This window comes from Marmota flaviventris, chromosome 16 (assembly GCF_047511675.1).
Source record: "Marmota flaviventris isolate mMarFla1 chromosome 16, mMarFla1.hap1, whole genome shotgun sequence".
Taxonomy (NCBI): Eukaryota; Metazoa; Chordata; class Mammalia; order Rodentia; family Sciuridae; genus Marmota; species Marmota flaviventris.
The window spans coordinates 20006856-20026237 of NC_092513.1; the positions used below are offsets into that span (position 1 = coordinate 20006856).

The following is a 19382-nucleotide window of genomic DNA, read 5'->3' on the forward strand; positions in this document are numbered from 1 at the left end:
AGACTTTAAAAAGTGGTTTATATTCTTTGAGGCAATTAAACCATAACCTTTGGGATCATCTTTTCTACCAGACAGGAACCCACACATTAACATGCAACTTCAGAGAGTCAGAACTCTAATCAGATCACAAAGTCAGGCACAGGAAAATTATCAGTAAATTAAAAAATTCGGGGGTCAGATTATTAAACATGACCTAATGTGACAGGAAAACTACATGCAGCACATGTTGCTTTTATTTCCAAGTTTTGGTTAATTTTTCTTAACAGTAATAAGACCCAGAGAGGCTAAAACCTTGGGCCCAAATTTCAAAACTAGATCAGCCCATGTGCAGAGTCTTTTGGATGCTTCTGCTTTGTGCTCTGCCTGTGAAATACCACAGTGAGAAGCGATTTAAATAGCATTGTGGATATTTTCATAAAATCTCTTTCAGTCAGTGCCATCCATATTGCCAATACCAATTCCTGCTCTTTTCAGTTTTTTTCCTGATTCCCCCACATCCCAACTTGGCTACTTAAACCAGCCAGCCCAAACTCCAAATTCCTTCTTCCAGCATGTTGCCATCAAATACACACCGAACACAATCATCCCAGCCTGGTTTTTCATGGACTTGTCTGTTTTCCTTTGGGATGAAGATAGTTTGGTTTAATAATTAAACGACAGCATGTGTAAAGATGTTCTTTCTTAGTGTCATAGCTTTTCTGGGATCCTAATTAGGAAGCAATTTAATTGTCTGTGGCCTTGATCCGTCATTAAAAATACATTTAGTACTTTCCTGTTTTCCGACAGATGCCACGAGAGCAGGTAGAGGTATCAAGGTACTTGCATTGGTGTCCTTGGATACCAACCACTCAGCCTAATGGAGGAGAGACAGGTGTGGTGATGAGCTCGGGACTGAACAGACTGTGCATTCGGGGTGGGACTGAGGAGGAGGATGGGAGAAGTCAAGCTGCAGGGGCTCCATTTCAGCAGTGGGTTAGATGAGGAGCAAGCTCTCTAGGCAGCAAGGGAATGAGGGAAAAAACTACTTTTAACTTCCTTGTAAAGCACTCAGAGGAATGCCCAACCAGGCTGTCTTGGGATACCTTATAAACAGCTCTTAGGAAATGAGCTCTTTAGCTCAATCTGTATTTCTCGCATTGCAAGAGGCATCTTTTGTGAACAGTTTGCAAGAAGAATGCTTTACTAAACATGTGTGTGCCTGCACACACATGCCCATACACACAGAAAATAAACAAAATTTGTATCTTATTTTCCCCTAGGAAAAGAGATCACTGCTAGAAAGAAAACTGTCTTTGGAAACCAAGCTGCTGCAACTCAAATCCAACACTGCATATGCTAAAAGGTTTGCAAGTCTACCTGCTAAATCAAAGTACTTTCTGATATCTTTCCTCTCCACTGGCAGGCTCCACTTTGGACAGTCTTTTCACCCCCAATGAAGTGGGAAGAAGGATGAATTTTTAGGAACAACAGCCCTATGCTTCTTTTCCTCACCCACTGAGGAATGGGGGGTGTGGTGTGTGTGGGTTTAATCCTTCTAAAGAGTTGAGTGAGCCTGGATGGAGCCTCCCTGTTTGCTCTTGGTGTTAAGGATGCTGGTGACACTGTCATTCCCCATGCTTTTGTCTGCTCAGGGGTCTCTTCTGCAGCCCACATCAAACCGCCCAGCCCACAGGTCAAATTCTAGGGTACTTCTGTGGTGCTCCACAGCTCAGGAGAGGATGAAGGAGGTACTATGGAAAACATCCTGCCATCTTGGAACCGACTCATAGTCACACCTCTCGAGCTGCTGCAGTGCTCAGCACCCTCGGGTGGGCTGGATATGTGGACATCATGGGGTGCCCTACTCAGCTGTCATTGGGAGAATCCTCTAGAACGTTGGGTCATAACTCACACCATCAGACATTTCTGTTCTCATTTTTTATTCTAAGCCCACCACAGCCATGGTAGTTCTGATGCAAATAGATCACATTCAAAGTCAACTGTCTTTCCACATCTTAGTCCATCCATCTAGAACTCTCGCTCACTGGGTCATCAGGCACTATTAGGTGCCTCACAGGGGGCAAATTCAGATTTTCATTTATTCGGTAGTATGCACGCTCATATCCTCTTTCTTGATCGTTGGTCTTTTCCCCTTACTTCCTTTTCCCTTCTGATTTCTCTTTCTCTCTTCTCATCTCTCCTTATATGTCTGGCTCATAGTCACAAAATTTTTTTTTACCACATATGCTAAAACCCGGAAATGGGCTGAACCTGGCAATCAGGCACAAATACCTGAAATATGGTGAGATACCAGTAAGTCACTATTTTCCTGTGTTCTTCCCTCTGGACATGCGTGTAATCCCAGCAGGTGGTTTCCTACAACAGTTGTGTAGCCCTGCGCATCCTGGTAGAGAGTGAAAAGAATATAGCAGAGAGCATCCTATATTGTGAAATTACTTAAAGTATCCTTCCATATGTGATAGAATTACTTAAGAATACCCATAACTTAACTCTAAGTCCATCTTTGGCTTACTTCATTCCCCTTAAATATAGCTTTGGGTCCACATAGCAGAACTATTGGCTCATACAGTATGTTCCATGAAGAGTCTAGGTAGTCTGAGTTTGATATTTTTCTTTAAGAGATCTTTTTAACCAATAATGGTATTTTTATCAGTCTTTGAGTCAACAGTATAATCCTTTAGAAATGATTTTTTTTCAGTTCTGTTATATATGAGCAATTGTCATAAGGAATTCTCCCAAAGCTCTTAAAGAGATTTCAGAAATTTCTTGAAGGAAATGGATATTTTGTGCTCCCAGAAAGGTGTTTGGACATCTGGCTTATGTGGTTTTCATAGTGTGCAGCATCACACATATTCTGTCTTCCTTATTATCTCCTCCGAACTGAATGGAGAGGCATTCATGTTGCTGTGTGACAACGGAGTGAAATCAGTATGAACCAGCACTTTTGGGTTGGAGCAGTAGAGACTGGGTTAAGCTCTCTCAAATAAAGGGGATTTCTACAGGCTCAAGTTGGATAAATATGGCCCTGAGGAAGAACTGGAAAGTTAAAAGATGTGTTTTCTTGAACATAAGGTTGACTGTATTGCCACTACCATTACCACTAACAGACACATGTATAGTGCTTTACAGTTTACAGAGTAACCCCAGGTACCATATCTAATTAAATCCTCCCATTGATCTTTCAAGGAGTAATCTGGGCTTTTAATAATTAAGGACCTTGTCAAGCTATCTGGCCTCTCACAGGCTGGGATTGGCTCACAGGATTTGGCTCCAGTATTCCATACTGGTTTCCCCTCCCTCCTGTGCGATGGCTAGCAGAAAGCTATTTCCCTGCTACCTCACTGACATATACACAAGTTCACGTGAAAGTCATATTTGGGATTTATAAAAATTAGCAGCAAGGGCTCGCCCATTTAGGTAAGAGTTGCTTAGGCATGCGCAACTCCTCAGAGAAGGAAAGATGGTTACCTCAAGCTGAGGCTGCATGTCAAAGCACACTGTGGTTGCCACTTAAGTGTGTATTTGCCTGCGGTAGTTTGGGGGCTCTCTAAAAGCCATCCCTTTGGTGCCATCACTGGAAATAACAATGGGAAGGATTTTGATGAGCAATAAAAAGACATATTCCTGAGTTTTATTGAAATGTGAACAAAGCTACCTCTACATCCATACTGATTCTACCTCTTGTCTGGCTGAGTGATGGTAATACCCAACCTCGTCTATTCTCACTCATTCCTTCTTCCCTGGGGACCCACACTCAGTAATGTGGACACTCACAGAGATCCAGAGAAACATTATATCCTAGACAGCAGGCCATCTTTAAGTCCCTGTAGCTGCAGAAGATTCTTTCATGGCTTCGGAGAACCTCTTAGATACCACCAACCCACTGTCTTTTCTCCCAATCTCACTTCTATGAAGTGTTGTGTTTCCAGTGCCCGGGGAATGTGTGCTGTGCCCAGAAGTAGCATCTTGGGCATGCAGTGTAGTTGTGTAGTTTCAGTTTCCATTTTCATTTCCTTCTTTTATTTCTCTTTGGGTTTTTTCTTTTTCTTTCTTTTATTTTTATTTTTTTTTTTTTTTGGAAAATTTCATTCTTTCCTTTTAATTCTTGTAACATCTGAGTATATCAATCCCTGGTGCACTTTGTGAACACCTAAAAAGATTGTATTTTTGGACTGTGTCAATGTGACCAGGAATGATGAACTCACAATTATATATTTATGTGCCCTGGATTCTAAGTAAATCCAAGATTGCTTATTTAAAACCTATAAAAGTCATATCATCATTACTTAAATTGGAAATAAAATAGATGGTGAGACCAAAGAGATACAAGAATAGGCATTTCATGTGGTTAATCTACAAAATACATATGGTGGAATGCTGTGGACTTGCTCTCAGTAGACCACTGGTGCATTTTTAAACCAACCCAAAAAGGAAATTAATGATTAGTTCTGTGACTCACAATGTCCACATGACCAAAACTAACCAATTCTTTGGGAGAAGTTCACTTTTTAAAAATATGTTCATATAACTTGAAAGAAAATTGTCCAGGGTATGCTCATAAAGAGAATCATGAACAATATCTTCAACTACATCATGAAAAACACCTGAGGCCACACCTCAGAACATCCTCTAGAAAAGAATAGCATGACACCAAAGAAAATTCAATCAAAGCCATCGCAACAGCATGGAACAGAGGGCAATGTAGCAAAGGCCAATGAAGCTGCCCACAGAACATCCTGAAGAACAGATGGAGAGACAGCTCTTCATGAACTTGGATACCTCCTACCAATACTTTTGCAGAGCAGTACAGAGACCGAGGGTGGACTTCCTGTCAAGTACTGACCCTAGGACCCCAGGTGCTAAAGAAAGGCAAGGGCATTTGTTTTCACATTTCTGCAAGTTAAAAACAAGATTGAATTTCTGTCTTGAAAGCTAAAGAATCCTAACAGAAAGAGAATCAGAAAAGGTACCTGCCTCATCTTCCCTCAGTAATGAATTGGGAAGGAGTCCTCAATTCCCTGCCTAAAAGGGAAGGGCCAGTATTCTTCTTTTTTTTTTGGGGGGGGGGTGTAGGGTGAGGGAGAGACTCCTCTTTTTCTCTTTTTGTCTGCTCTCATTGACATTCTGGACCATCAACTTTTCCAGCTTCAATTCTGAGATTTAGGAGGTAAAGAGAAAATTCCGAGAACTCACCATTTTTCCCCCTTCGATCCTAGGATCCCAAGCCAGTCTGCCACCTTCTTATTGTTGTCAGTCTTCTTATGCTTGTTTATGTCTAATGTCCAGGGGTTTTAGCTGTACTTACCACGAAAGAATTGAGAAGCTTCCCTGAAGTTGAAGTTTTTAAATTATATTTTAACATTCACTCCTTTTTTCTATTCTATTGCATGACAGAGGAAAATATCCATCAAAAATTCTATTGAGACATTGGGAGGCAGAGCATGAATCCTAGATAAAGGACTCCTGATGATCCCTGCCCCAAGGATTCATTCCCTGGGCTGTGGCCCCTCTCACTCTCACTCTCTTTGAAATGCTGCAAACCTCTGAAGTCTGGACTCTCCTTAGAGGCTCCAAGTTCCCTGCCCCCTCCTCAGGTCCTGAACCTCACCTGCTAGGGGATCTGAAATTTGCCCAGACTCCTTTTTCCTTCTTAAGAAAGCCTCTGATCCTCGAACTCAGGGGCATCTGGAATCCAGTGCAGGCTGGTGCTGCAGCAACTATTCCTTGAACTTCAATTTCAGAAATGCTGAAAGGGCTGTGCCTTGCCTCCTTGGTCAGATCCAGGAATATGAGCACACAGCATTTTCCTCTGAATCAGGCATCCAGCTTCTTTTTTTCAAACACTTTCCCCTCACAAATTGTGGAAAGAAAACAATGAACTGCACATTTACTTGGTTCCGATTTCACATTTCCTCTGTCCAAGGGAAAGGTCCAAGTATGTGTTTTTGCTGAGGGATGGGTCCCTTAGAGGATCATGTTACAAGAACCATGTGCAAAGGCGCAATTGAACTGGGAGTCTTTCTTCAGCCTGCGTCAACAATCTGCCCTTTTATTCCTTCATAAATTTTCTTAATTGGATAGTTGTTTAACATGTCAGTCATGATGGGGAGGGAGGACGTAGCTGGCAGATTGTATTGTGTAGGCATGATAATCAACTTAGGGAAACTCTGTCTCTAGGTAAAAAATAAAATTACAAAAAAAAAAAAAGGCTGGGGATGTAGCTCAGTGGTAGAACGCCCACGAGTTCAATTCCCTGTACAGCAAACAAAGGAACAAAAAACAGCAAGAGAAGATTAAATAGCATGATAATCTCCAAAGACAAATGGAATTCTTCCAAATTCATAAACATGAAAAGCTCACTAGCATTAGTTGGTTGGCTTGTATCCCCTGCATCTCTTTTCTGTTTAAACAAATATTGATACACACACACACACACACACACACACACGCATGTGAAGTAAGACACACATACAGAAACATGCACAGAACATTAATACTACCTATGGTTTAATGGACTATTTAAAAGCAAACATGTGGGTGAACAATTGTGACTTCCTGAAGTGGCCCTGCTCTGGACTGTCCTGTATCATGTCCCTGCTTTTCTTTATGTATCCCTTAGCATAACAGCTGCCTTGACTAAGTTTTTCATTTTTACCTTCTGATGAGTGGCACGCTGGGTCTTCTTTTGCTCCGGGTGGTTTTTGAGCATCAGTCATGTTGTTAGTGTCTGTCATTCATGGTTTATGTGTGAAAAAGCAACAGTTGCTTATCCATTCTCCTGTCAATGAATATCGCAGGTTTGTTTCCAGGTTTCAACATGCATAAAGTTTCCATAAACATTTTTTTATCTGTCTCATAGTGCACATTTTGGAATATAGTTAGAAATGGAATTATGAATCATTGGCTAACTTCAGAAGAAAATGTTTTCTAAAATGATTATATTAATTTAATTTCCAGTGGCAGTGGTTAAAATTCCTGTTGCTCCAAATCTTTGCCAAGACTCAGTATTCTGAGTCTTACTAAATTTTAGCTAATTTGGTTGTGTATAGGTGTATGTGTGGCTGCCATTTGTGCTGCACTGAATATCAATGATATTTAGCATCTTCATATATATATTGGCTATCTGAATGGCATAGATAGACCTTGCTTCATTTTTTCAGTCTTTATTGATGAGCATTTAGAACCTTCCCTTTTGTTTTATATTATGAACAACAATGAACCTCATTTTACATGTATTTTGTGACATTTATTTTGCATAATTATACAGCACTTTGGTAGGATAAATTATTTAATTCCATATGATAAATATATTGTAATAGTCATCATTATGTTATTTGCATATGCAAGGATTAGTGTAACTTTATGGAAATTAATGTTTTGTACAGTCAACTAAACTTTTCTAAAGTCCTCTCGTGCAAAACCAAGAGAGAAAGAGAGTTAAAAAGAATTTCCTAAATTTTGCAAGTTGCTTAATAGTAAGTCACATGGTTTTGAAAGACTATCTTATATACAAAAAGTTACCGAGCCTCCTTTAGTGGTCTAATGCTGCACTACTCAAAGCATAATCCATAGACCAGCAACATGATGGAACACCCAGTTGTATATGCAGAAATTCAAGCCCTACACCTGCATACTAAGTTGGAATCTAGATTTATCAAGATCCCTGATGCCTGTTAAATTTGAGAAACAATGCCTTAATATATGATATGAAACAAGTGGAGATCATTCCCTAAAGAGATCATGTTCTATGGTGTTCTATGAATTTCCATGATCTTTACATGTAGAGGCTATAAAAATCCAGAATTGTGATTGCATTGGATGAGGGTTACTCATTGCAAAACTTTGAAAAGGCTGAAATAATATCAATATATTACTATGTGAAAAGCTCATTACTTTCAGAAAGCATAATAACTTTATTCTTCAAGTCTATGGATTAATCTCATAAAGTAGCAAAGGCAGAGATTATTGCAACTGTTGCACAGAGACTTAGAAAGTGTGAGTGGCTTCTCAGCTTCCCAGTCTCCCAACCTTGGTGGTCTTGCCGGGATGAATGTGGCTTTATAACTAATATTGGAAGAAGAGAAAGAAGCAAAAGTTGGGTAATCAATTCCAGTACCCCAAGTGGAGCTTTGGAAAAGTATGAGCAATCTAAGTTCAAACCTAACTCATATATATATATATATATATATATATATATATATATATATTTTTTTTTTTTTTTTACCGTGGTTTGTGTGGACTCAAAAGTGTTAGCTGAAATTTAATTTACTTATTTTTCTTTCCCCTTTCCCTACCTACAGGTAGAATATCACAAGTAGAAAACCCAGAAGAGAAAGGAAGAGAGGGAAGAAGTGAGGGGAGGACAGACAACCCATAACATATACTAAACCTATTTCTTTGGAAATCTGTTTCTGATATATATCAGATAAAGTGTCCATTCTTGCTCACATGTTCTGCCCCTTTTATGTAATGAGCTGTGAATTTTGTTGGGTGCCAGGTCCGTGGGTGCTCATATACAAGACAGTTTAGAAATGTTAAGCGCTTCACTTGGCCAAATACAACTTGACCCAGCTGTCTCTTGGAGAAACTTTGTAATTGGCATTCCCATTCAAGTTCATAACTAGGCACATCACAGGGGCTGCTTCCTGGCTGTTCATCCTCAGTGTGATCTGTGTGGTCTAGTGCTCCATTGCATGGGGTGTGTAAGGAGGCCTAGCCCTACAGGCAGGGGACAGAACTGCACAGCCTGTTTTCAAAGCTTTCTCTCTTTTTTTCCCTCTGCATTCTCAGTTGCCAGGATCTTCAAACAGAGATTTCCATTCTCCAGGAGCAGATCTCTCATTTGCAGTTTGTGATTCACTCTCAGCATCAGAACCTGCGCAGCATCATCCAGGAGGTCAGGCTAATCGAGTGCATTTCTCTGGTAGATGGTATGTTTACAGCCTGAAGGCCAAATACGGGTAGCTTGCCATGGGGCTCTTCTCCCCAGTGATGTATGTTTTTGCTTTCTCATGCAACATGGCTCAGTTCTGAGTGTCTTCAGTAACACCAGGACCTGCCATGTTCTCAATAAGGACCATTGGGAAATTGTGGTTTAACTGCTTTTTAGGTGTTCCATTGATGTTTGTGTAGGTGTTCTGAGTCAGATGCCATGCACTGTTATTCAGAAGATTTTGTAAATTACTCATACTTTTCAAAAATAAGAAGTTGGAGCTGGGATTGTGGCTCAGCGGTAGAGCGATTGCCTAGCATGTGTGAGGCCCTGGGTTCGATCCTCAGCGCCACATAAAAATAAAATAAAGGTATTGTATCCAACTACAATCAAATAAACAAAATATTTTTAAAAAATAAGAAGTTATCTTTTTTAATAACCTTATAATTATAAATTCATTTAGAATGTGTTTTAGGGTAGGAACTAGCCTATTCTCTAGGAATACCCTGGCAGGAGAAAAAGAATAAGTAATAGTGTTAGCAACAGGTGATGGTGGACTGTATAAGACAGACTTCAAGATGTGTATATAAAATTGGACTTCTATTTCATGTTTTTATATATAGCATTTGTTTCCAGAAGGAGTCCTCTTAAATAATCCCAGTGCTTTCGTGACACAGGTTAGCACTTGTATTCATTTGGCATGGCTTCACCCAAAGGCCAGAAAGTTGAGTAGTGGGATTTGAGAGGGATCTTGGGGGCATCTCACACTCACATTTTACAGATGAGAAGACCAAGGCTCATAATGGTTCAGTGGTAGAGCTGATGGTAACAGAGTTGGCTTCAGAATCCACTGTGCCCTTTCTTGGGCGCTGTTCTGTACCTCACCACCCCATGTCCTGATTCTGCATGGCCTCTTGGCAAAGCAGGTCACATCTTCCTGCCACTGCTTGACAAGCTATCCCTTGGGGAGCCTCTGCACTCCCCGTGGGCCTCACCTTCAGTCTATCAGCAGGTGCATCTGCAGGAGGAGGTCATGAGGTTGCTGAGACCCCTGGGGAGACCAGTGCTCCTTTCCACAGGATGGGCTCCTGCTCAATTTGGTGTGAATAGGTTCCACAGAAGTTAAAATGTATAACAGCACCATCTGAGGACTTTCCTCTCCAGGTGCTAATTTGGCTTGCGATTTTCTGTAGCTTGCTGAGTCTGTTAATACTGGGAGATGTCATGCTTTTATTTGATGAGTGCCATTTGACCTCAGAAAGTCATATGATTTCTGACCCTGTGGTCTGACAAGATTTTTCCAATTGTGCCCCCTAATTCTTAGATGGAAGGATTAAAAAACAATTTAAAAGAACAAGATAAAAGAATAGAAAATCTGAAAGAAAAAGTCAACATCCTTGAAGCCCAGGTAAGAAGGGAATCCGTGGTACAATTCAGCCTGAGAGTGCATGTGTTTGTGTGTTTCATTGAGCTTGTGTGTGAGTGTGTGTGTATGGGCTTGTGCATGACTGCATGTCTCTGTGACACTATATCTGAGTGTGTGTGTGTGTGTGTGGTTGCTTGTGACTGTGTGAGTGTCCACGTGTCAGTGTGTGTGCTTGTGTGTACATACAGGTGTCTTCTTCTGAGCATATGCATATGAATGTTCTATGCATAAGAAATTACATCTTTGGGAGGAATATTTATAATAATCATTATTAAATTACTAGTAAGTATTTAAACCATTTAATTGAATTATTAAATTGATAATAACATTATTATATATTAAGTAATTGTTAAGCATCCACATTTTCCATTATACTTGATGTACTGGCAAGACAGATGATGACCTTTCCACATGGCCTTGGATCTGAAGTTTTTTCAAGGCCCCTCTTATGTAAATTCCACTCTAGCCAGATGGCCAGGCTTCCTGTCGCCTGCCTTTGTTCCCACACAGGTTTCTTTCCCAGCCTGAAATGTCCTCCTTTCTCCTCTCTCTTCGTCCCTACTCATCCTGGTTCTCAAGCTTTGCCTCAGCGCTCACCCACTTCCAGAAACCTGTTGCAATTATCCACTTTTGCCTGTTGGAAAGCCCAGCACAATACTTTCTGATTTCCTGTGATAAGACATGCTTTTCTTCCCCTCCACTCCACTGGCCCCTCCTCTCCATCCCTTTTCTGGCATTCAGTGACAATCCTGGGCAGGTGGTGGCCCTATCCCAGAGGTAGTGCAGCCAAGCCCCGCCCAGGTTGGAGCACAGGCACAAGACCCACGGGCACCTCCACCTCCACTGTGTCACCTCTTTGTCTGCATCAAGGGCTCATTTCCAACTGCCTGAACCCACGTACTTTTCCAACTTTATCCTTCAGTATTTTGATTTCCTGATGGATATACCATCTGCCAATATCGTCCTGCCCTGTGGAAGACAGAGATGCTCTGAATTCCACTGGAAACCTGCAGCATCTTTGGGAACTTTTCTCCTCCTCAGGATAGACCAGGAGGGAGCACCATGATTGCATCTTATTTCTGTAGGATTCCGTGCACATAAAGTGTGGAGTATATCTGGCTCACTATATCTACTATATTGAAAGTAATTGAACTTTTACTCATTTCATTCATTTGTGCACATCACTAATGGTGTAATTAGTTCTACAGGTATTGAGTGACTACTCTTACCTAGGCACAGAATTCAGAAAAACAGTGTTGAAATAGAGAAATCATGAGACCCGCACTCTGGAGTTTATGACCAGTGAATGAAATTGAAACACCCACGAATTCTAGACTACATTCTTAGGTTGGAAACTGTTCAGTGGCCTACCAGCCTATTTTGGCTCCAATAAACTACTGCTTTAATTATTGTGCATCTGTGATCAATTTTAATTGGAGGGATTATTTTAGATCTGGTATCTTTCTCTGATCTTTCACTTCATTATGGTCCTGGGCTCTGGTCATACCTAATTAAGTGCCAAGTCTTCTCACAGAGTCAATGAATCTGTGGTGCTCCTGCTTCTAATCCAATTTTATGATCTTCAGTTGTGTCTGTTCATATCATCCCCAAAGCAGATTTTATTGTCTTAAGTAAAATGGTAATTTATCCTACACACTGTACATTATTGATCCAATTGGCCTTTTGGTCTAATAGTAAGTGCAGGAAAAGATACATTTTCCAAGTGATAAAACCTGAGATTCAGAGAAGTTTAAAAAAAAAAAAAAAACTTGTTCAAAATCACTTAGCTAGCAGGTGGCAGAATCTGCATTTTAGTCTACTTGACTTTAAAGCATATGACTCCTTTTCACACAATATCCTCTTATCAAATGAGCATGTGCGCATGTGTGTGTATAAATACATGTGTATCATGTGTGAAATATAATGGAAGTGGTTATTTAATATATATTTTGAAATGAGTAGTTATAACATTAAATTGGGATAACCATTATTTTATCCATTGTCACAGTTACTGTATTAAATATTTTCTATTTTATTCTTATTTTCATGACATGGAAGTAATTTTTTCTATTTTAGCAGTTTTATTTTTGTAACTCCCTCCAAATAGAAAATAAAATTGACTCATATCAAGTTCCTTAGAAAAACTTTTAAATACTTAGAAAAGTCTTTTAAACCTCTTTTAAATATCATCAGAAAATACTTAACTCTACCTAAATTATTTGCCTTCTTTCTACTTTTCCATGTCTTTCATCATCTTGATTTACAGTGCTGACATTCATCTTACATTTCATGCATTTCTAACTTCTTTTACTAATGATCTGTTCTTATGGGAGATTAAGTGTGCAAAAATTATGTTCTTTAGGAACCCTGTTTAGTAAACTTTCCTAGGATAAAGTCATAACAATGACAGACAAATTCTGGCCAGTGATTTGTAGTTTTATAAACAAATGATTTAATAAATCTCTGTCTTACTTAAAGGAAAAAGTAGAAACAGCTATGAATCAATAATAAATGCCTTAATCTGATAGGTGAAACAAGTCAACATGGAAACTGAAATAAATTAAAGACAGATATGATAACACATGATTTTATGTTGTTTGGAACTTGAGAAAGTGGGAGTTTATTTTGGAAAAAATCCAATTAGCTTCTACATAATTGTCTAGCCACAGAAGTATTTTCCATTTCTGGCTGTCATCACAATATTGTGTTTCCAATTGCTTCATAACTTGAATAGAGGGGGGTTTCCCTCAGCCACACACTGGGCCTATGATATGCCTGCCCTTGTTTGGAGGGTATGTTAGATTTATCTCCAATACATGAGGTGCATCCTTATTATCAATTTATCAAATCTGAAGTATATTTCCTGGATGAGACTTAAATGCTTTACTCTTGAAATGATTTATGTATCCAGTGATGTTGTCTCTATCTTTTAGTTATTACTCAATATATCCACGTATGTCGTTCTCACTTGAGGACTGAGAAGGGGCAAAATTCACAACTTACATCGATTCCTTCTTTCACTGGTTTTTTTATTTCAGTTGCACTTTAGAATCACCTGTGGAATTTGAAAAATTCCTGAGCCCAGACAGCAACTAAATGAAGCAGAATCTCAGGGTGCAACTTGGGCTCCCATTGATTTTAATGCCCTCCTGGCAATTCCAGGACATAACCAAGACTGAAAACCCCTCTCAGTCCAGTGTTTCCCACACTTGAGCTGACCCCAGAAGCACCTGGGGAGCGTATGAACACATATTAGCAGGTGCCTGGGTTTCTGATTCAGCAGGTCTCTTGAGGTCTGAGGATCTGTCTTAACAGGTTCCTAGGTGATGTTGAAATTGATGTTCCCAGGATCACACTCTAGGAATCATCAGAAGTCATTCTCTTTCCCTCCTCACCCTTTTCATTTTGTTATTAAAGTCCAAGTTAAGATTCTGTGTATGAAAATGTTCCAAATTATTCTAGGCACACCAGTTTCTATTTACTTCTTTTCTGTAGTCATTAAATGCCTACTGTTGTATGCTTCCTTGAATGGCTTTTATTTTACTTCTAGTTTAATTTTCACATGCTTTCCCCACATGAATTTGTGGGGGCACCGTCCTGTAATCTCAGCATCTTGGGAGGCTGAGGCAGGAGGAGGTTGAGGCACTTAGCCTGGGTTTCAAGACCCTCAGCTGGCAGTGCAGAGACTGGCAACTCACTCCTGGCCATTCACTTTCACTCTTTTGACTCTCACTCTCCAGATCTGTTCAGTGAAATTTCTCAGTTTTGTATTGTTGTGGAGAAATCACTGGCTCTGGATTGGGAAGACCCATCTTGACCCTGAACTTTGCCATGAATAGAATTCGGGCATTTAAAGGTTTTTATTTTTATTTATTTTATTTTATTTTTTTTAAGTACTGTGGACTGAAGCCAGGGGCACTGTACCACTGATATATATACCTTGCCTTATTTGTTTATTTAGACAGGGTCTTGCCAAGTTGCTGAGGCTAGCCTTGAACTTGGGATCCTCCTGCCTCAGCCTCCAGAGTCACTGCATGGGATTACAAGCATGTTACTGCACCTAGCTCAGAAAACCAAAGTTTTAGAACTCATTTTTTTTGTTATATAAAAAAAGTGGTAGTTAGACTAGAAAACTATAACCAACTTCAGACCTTTAAGCCTTAAAATTCATGCTAGGTACTGAACTAATCTCATTTCAAACCTGTGATGAAGAGGCTATTTTTATATGTATTATGCAGGTGAGGAAATTAGGCAGAAAGAGGTTAAGTAACCTAAATCAGGTTACACAGCTAGTGAGAGGCTGTGCTAGGATTTGTACCTGAGAACAGCTAACACTGTTATTAGCCATTCCGTTACCTCCTAGAATTATGAGAACACTTCCAGAATTGAAATATTATCATCATACAGTATTTGTTTCTTTGAAAAAAAAATGTATACAAAAAAATGTATACAGGCTGGACATGTATCACTTACCACTAGTATACAGATGAGCAATCTGAAGCCTCCAGGAGCCACTGAGGCTAAGGGTGCCTTGAATGGCATAGTGAAGAAGAGATGGCACCTGTTCTCACGTGATAAAACTGAGAGTCAGAGAAGTTAAAAAAATACAATCAAGAGCTTTTGTTCAGTTTTGTAGCAATGTTGTGTGTATCTTTAATAAGGTCCTTTAAGAAAGTTTTTATTTATTTGTCTGTATAAAAGAATCTGTAAATTCAAACATAGATAATTCAGCTGTTGCAAATCCGAGGCTAAGTCAGAATACTATATGTTGATCCCTTAAAAGAGTATTATGCACTTTTCAGGGCATATTTGTATCTTTGGAGATAAAAGTTAATGACCTTCAAATGGTTCGTTCCTGTGTTCTAATAGAATAATTGCAACAAACTTACTGCCAAGGAATGAGGCAGGTGTGTGTGGCAGGGTGAACAGAAGCATTGGGATATATCGAATAGGTGGGTTAACTATCTGATCTCAGCACTTTTTTTTTTTTCAATTTTAGAATAAAGAACTAAAAACCAAGGTGGCACTTTGGTCTGAAACTCCTAGGACAAAAGTATGTAAGGCTGTGTCTACCAGGTAAGGTCTTTCTTTCCTCAGCCCCATTTTCACAACTGCTGTTAAACACGATTGATTTTTAACCCCCTTGAGAAAGACTGCAGTCTAATACTTATGTAATCTTTTGTTTACTCTCTGTTTCTCTCTTCCTATTCAGAACTGTGTTAATCTTGTTCATCACTGAATCTTTGAAGCCTACCATATAATTATTTTCTGAATAAATGAATGAATACATTTAGGTACCCTCTCCCCGCTTTCTTAATTCCAACAAGCCTGATCTCGACTTTGGTATTTTCTCCAAGCATTACAGATCATCTCCTACAATGTCCTTCACTCCCTGTTGTTCATTTTTTATAACATTAGTGGACATTTTAATCATGAATTGTTCATACTTATTGAAATTTCCATATCGTCTCTCAAATTAATAGATGGCAAATATCACCAGGGCAGGTCTAACTATTGGTATATTTATTTTTTGTTGTTGTTTTTTATTGCTTAAAAAATAAGTATCTCCAACAACTACCTATGAATAATCTCCAGTATTTCTCCTCTATTTCACTCTAGCTTCACTCCCTTCAAGGGCAATGAATAATCTCCAGTAATGACAATGATCCATGAAAGCCAAGGAAATGATGGTTGAAACCATCTAAGTCATGTCTAAATGCTTAATTTGTGTTGTTGTTGCCTGAATTTGAATGTGAATCTGGCTCAAATCTCATTTCCATAATCTCTAAGAGATGATCACTTAAAAGAAAACATAGCCTGTAATTACATGTATCATTTTTTAAAAGTGATTAAAAACTTCCTGTTTGAGTAGCTTTTGAATTTCCCAGTCCGTTCCCTCTAGGGCAGAATCTCATTTCTGAAACTCTTCAGCACAGTGCCCGAGGTGGAAAATCATACTCGCTGTGATTAGCATCAGTCTAGGAATTCAGACAGATTCATCTCTCCCTTTAAAACTTCCTGCAACAATGTTTCACTTTGCTAATGATGGATATAATTAGAGACTGGAGATGAAACCATTATGAATCAAGTCCTCTAAAATCTTTGGGCCTCCAGGTGCCAAATTCTCATCTTTTTGGCCACTAGCAATGCAACTTCCAAAAAAGAAGAAATTAAACCCCAGAGGTATTCAAGGAAGAGACAAGATGCCCACATTTCAGAAGCAGGGAGATTATTAGTCACTTCAGTGTAGGGAAAGAGGTGACAGCTTTGGAACAGGAGGGCAAGTATGACCTTCCAAAGGAAGGGAGGCTGATCAGTGTGCTGGTCTCTTCCAAGCAGATAGCATTTCCCAAGGGGGGCTAAGTATCATGGCAGCTCTCAACAGCTTTGCCCTTGAAGAGAATAAAGCTAGAGTGAAATAGAGGAGAAACAACTGGTTGCAACCATACTGTAGCCACTCCAGTATCTAATGCCTCAAATCTAGCTGCTACAGAAGGAGTGTGTCAGAGAAAATGGTTTTATTGGTCGATTTCTTAGTTTCAGATAGTTAATAGTTAAAGATCTACTTTTTAAATTTTAAATACTAGAATTGCACAGTGAGGAGAGAAGCTCAAGCTATAAGAAGCCCCCAGAACTGCAACATTCTGAGGGAACGCTTGGTTTGTGTTTTCTAACCTCCACCTAACTGTGGTGCGCATCTCTCCTGAGTGGAAAGGCAGACACAGGCTCTGACTCTCTGGCTTCCCTTCACTCTCTTACTCTTGTCCTATCAAACCTAGCTGAATTTGCATAAGTCAAGTGCTTTCACAATGTGATTCTACTGTATCTTGGGAGAGTTGACTAGAACAGATCCGTGATGACCATCTCTTGGATCAATGTAGTTCAGACTTGGCAACTTGGTGGGAGTGGAGGTGGGAGTGGTGGTGGTGCAGCCATTGGATCACTCGGGTTTCATGTGCTCTCCTTTGATACTTTGGTCTTTTCTCCAGTGAAATGAAGACTGAAGGCACTTCCCCTTATGTGATGTTGATTAGACTACGGAAATGAACTTCTGGATAGAGATCCAGTTAAGAAGGACAATGTGGATCTCATTCTTCCCTCAACACGGTGTCTAAACATTCCTGTTAAAATAGCATAATGCAAGTATTTAAATGGGATTTATTATATATCGGTTGCTTTGGCAGAAGATGATATTCCAGAAAATCATGCACACATATACTTGAAGAAGGAACTCTTTCTTCAAAACTTGGTAAATAAACAAAGAGTCCAGGTCCCTCTAAGGCAGAATCTCATTTCTGAAACTCTTCAGCACAGTGCCCGAGGTGGAAAATCATACTTTCTTGGATGGAAGATGAATTCTGTTTAAACCTATAAACAAAGAGAAAATCTGGATCTTGTTTCCAGATTTTTGCTAAAGGAACTCTTTCAAATTTGTCAGTTTTGACCTTTTGATAGTGGTTTTTATGTGTGTAAGCAGAGTGAATAGATGTATGAATAAATAGTCTATTTAAAGTTGACTTAGCTAATAAAAAATATCTTACTATGACATAAGTTTATCTCCTAACCTATTGTTAAAGAGCGAGTTGTTTCCTACTGAATTATGGACAAAGGAAAGAGTAGATTCTTCTAAGCTAATTTCCTAACCCATCCTGCCCACAGAAGTTGAGAATCATGGCTGCACTCATGCAAACATACTGATGCTCAGAAAAATACAATACACTGCAATTAAACGAGTAAGGAGAGACTTAGTTACCCTAAAGGGGAATTCTCTTTAAGACCTTCATCATCCACTGTGTATAACTCTCAACATTTTCTCAGGAAAATGTTTCCAACCTTTCAGTATGGAATGTGAAGTATCAGTATTATTTATTAATATTTAAAGGTATGTTCAAGTGATGTGAAGTATTTATAAATTCATGCAAGTACTGTAGTCCTCTAATGTTGCATTACTCTCTGTGTGGGTTTCATGCTTCCTGGTGTCCTTGCAAACATTTGTATTGTTTGCTAGTTTTTAAGGAAGTTATCTAATAAAATTTACGTCTTAGTTATCCTATGCTGGGGCAATTCTAAGCACTTTACCTGTTTTGATTCTTGTCGTTTTCTCTCAGACCCTCAGAAGCAGGTCATGTCATTATCCCTGTTTACAGAGAGATACTGAGAGTGGTTATGTAATTTCCCAACTGCTAATTGTGGACAAGGATTTGAACCTCTGACTTGGCTGTTGATGTTCATTCTGCCTGCTCACTTGGTGGTCTGAGATATTTCTCAGTAATAGAAATACCCCTCTTCTTGCTGTGTATCAAACATGCAACTTCCGTGAGGGCTGTCTGTCTACATTATCCTGTGGATAATGGTCAGAAACAACATTTACTGAGACAATCAATATTTCCTGAAGTGAGTTTGTCTTTCACTCGTTAGACTAACATCTAAAGAATTTAGGCAAACTTTTCTGCGGAGAACCTGCTTATTTACGTTTATTATTCATGATTTCATGCAGTATTTTTAGGGTATACAGAGAATCCACCTTTCCCTGAAATTCCTTTGATGCCCTTTTTACCTTAAGCATTATGTTAGATTTTAAAAACTTTGAGATTTCGAAATGAACTCATTTAAGTAACCAAACAGCCTTCATAATTTCTATTAGAACAATTTATTCTAAAGTAAAAAATGGAAAAACCCTCATGTGCTTTATTTTGACTTTGCTATTCTCAGTTTTGAACATCAAAGTACAGTTGGATACAATACAGATGAGACCTGCTCTCCAGGTCCATTTTGAAATGGACTTTGAATTCCCTGAGAATACCAATCAGCAATTTCAGAAATCTCAAATGATTCAGACTCGTCAAAAACAAAGACATCTTTATAGTAGCATCAGTTTTATGCATCAGTTTTATCTTTCATTTGTCATATTTTGGTTATTTTTCATACCCTTATGGATTTAAAATTTATCATTCAAAATATTTTTTACGTAAACATTTCAAAACAGAAATGTTTCTTAAATAAACATTTCTGAAAAATAAAACA

The 19382-nt window shown here is 39.1% G+C and overlaps 1 protein-coding gene across 2 annotated transcripts in view; it reads left to right on the forward strand.

Annotated features, from left to right (window-relative positions):
* The window catches only part of Ccdc68 (coiled-coil domain containing 68), a 30615-nt gene extending 13051 nt beyond the window's left edge, over positions 1-17564 (forward strand). For both annotated transcript variants that reach the window (XM_027948953.2, XM_071602591.1), the window contains exons 7-11: positions 1260-1342; positions 8791-8896; positions 10257-10340; positions 15358-15434; positions 17348-17564. In XM_027948953.2, the coding sequence (XP_027804754.2) occupies positions 1260-1342; positions 8791-8896; positions 10257-10340; positions 15358-15434; positions 17348-17405 (408 nt within the window). In that variant the 3' untranslated portion in view covers positions 17406-17564. The remainder of the gene's footprint in view (positions 1-1259; positions 1343-8790; positions 8897-10256; positions 10341-15357; positions 15435-17347) is intronic.
* Positions 17565-19382: the final 1818 nt, after the last annotated feature.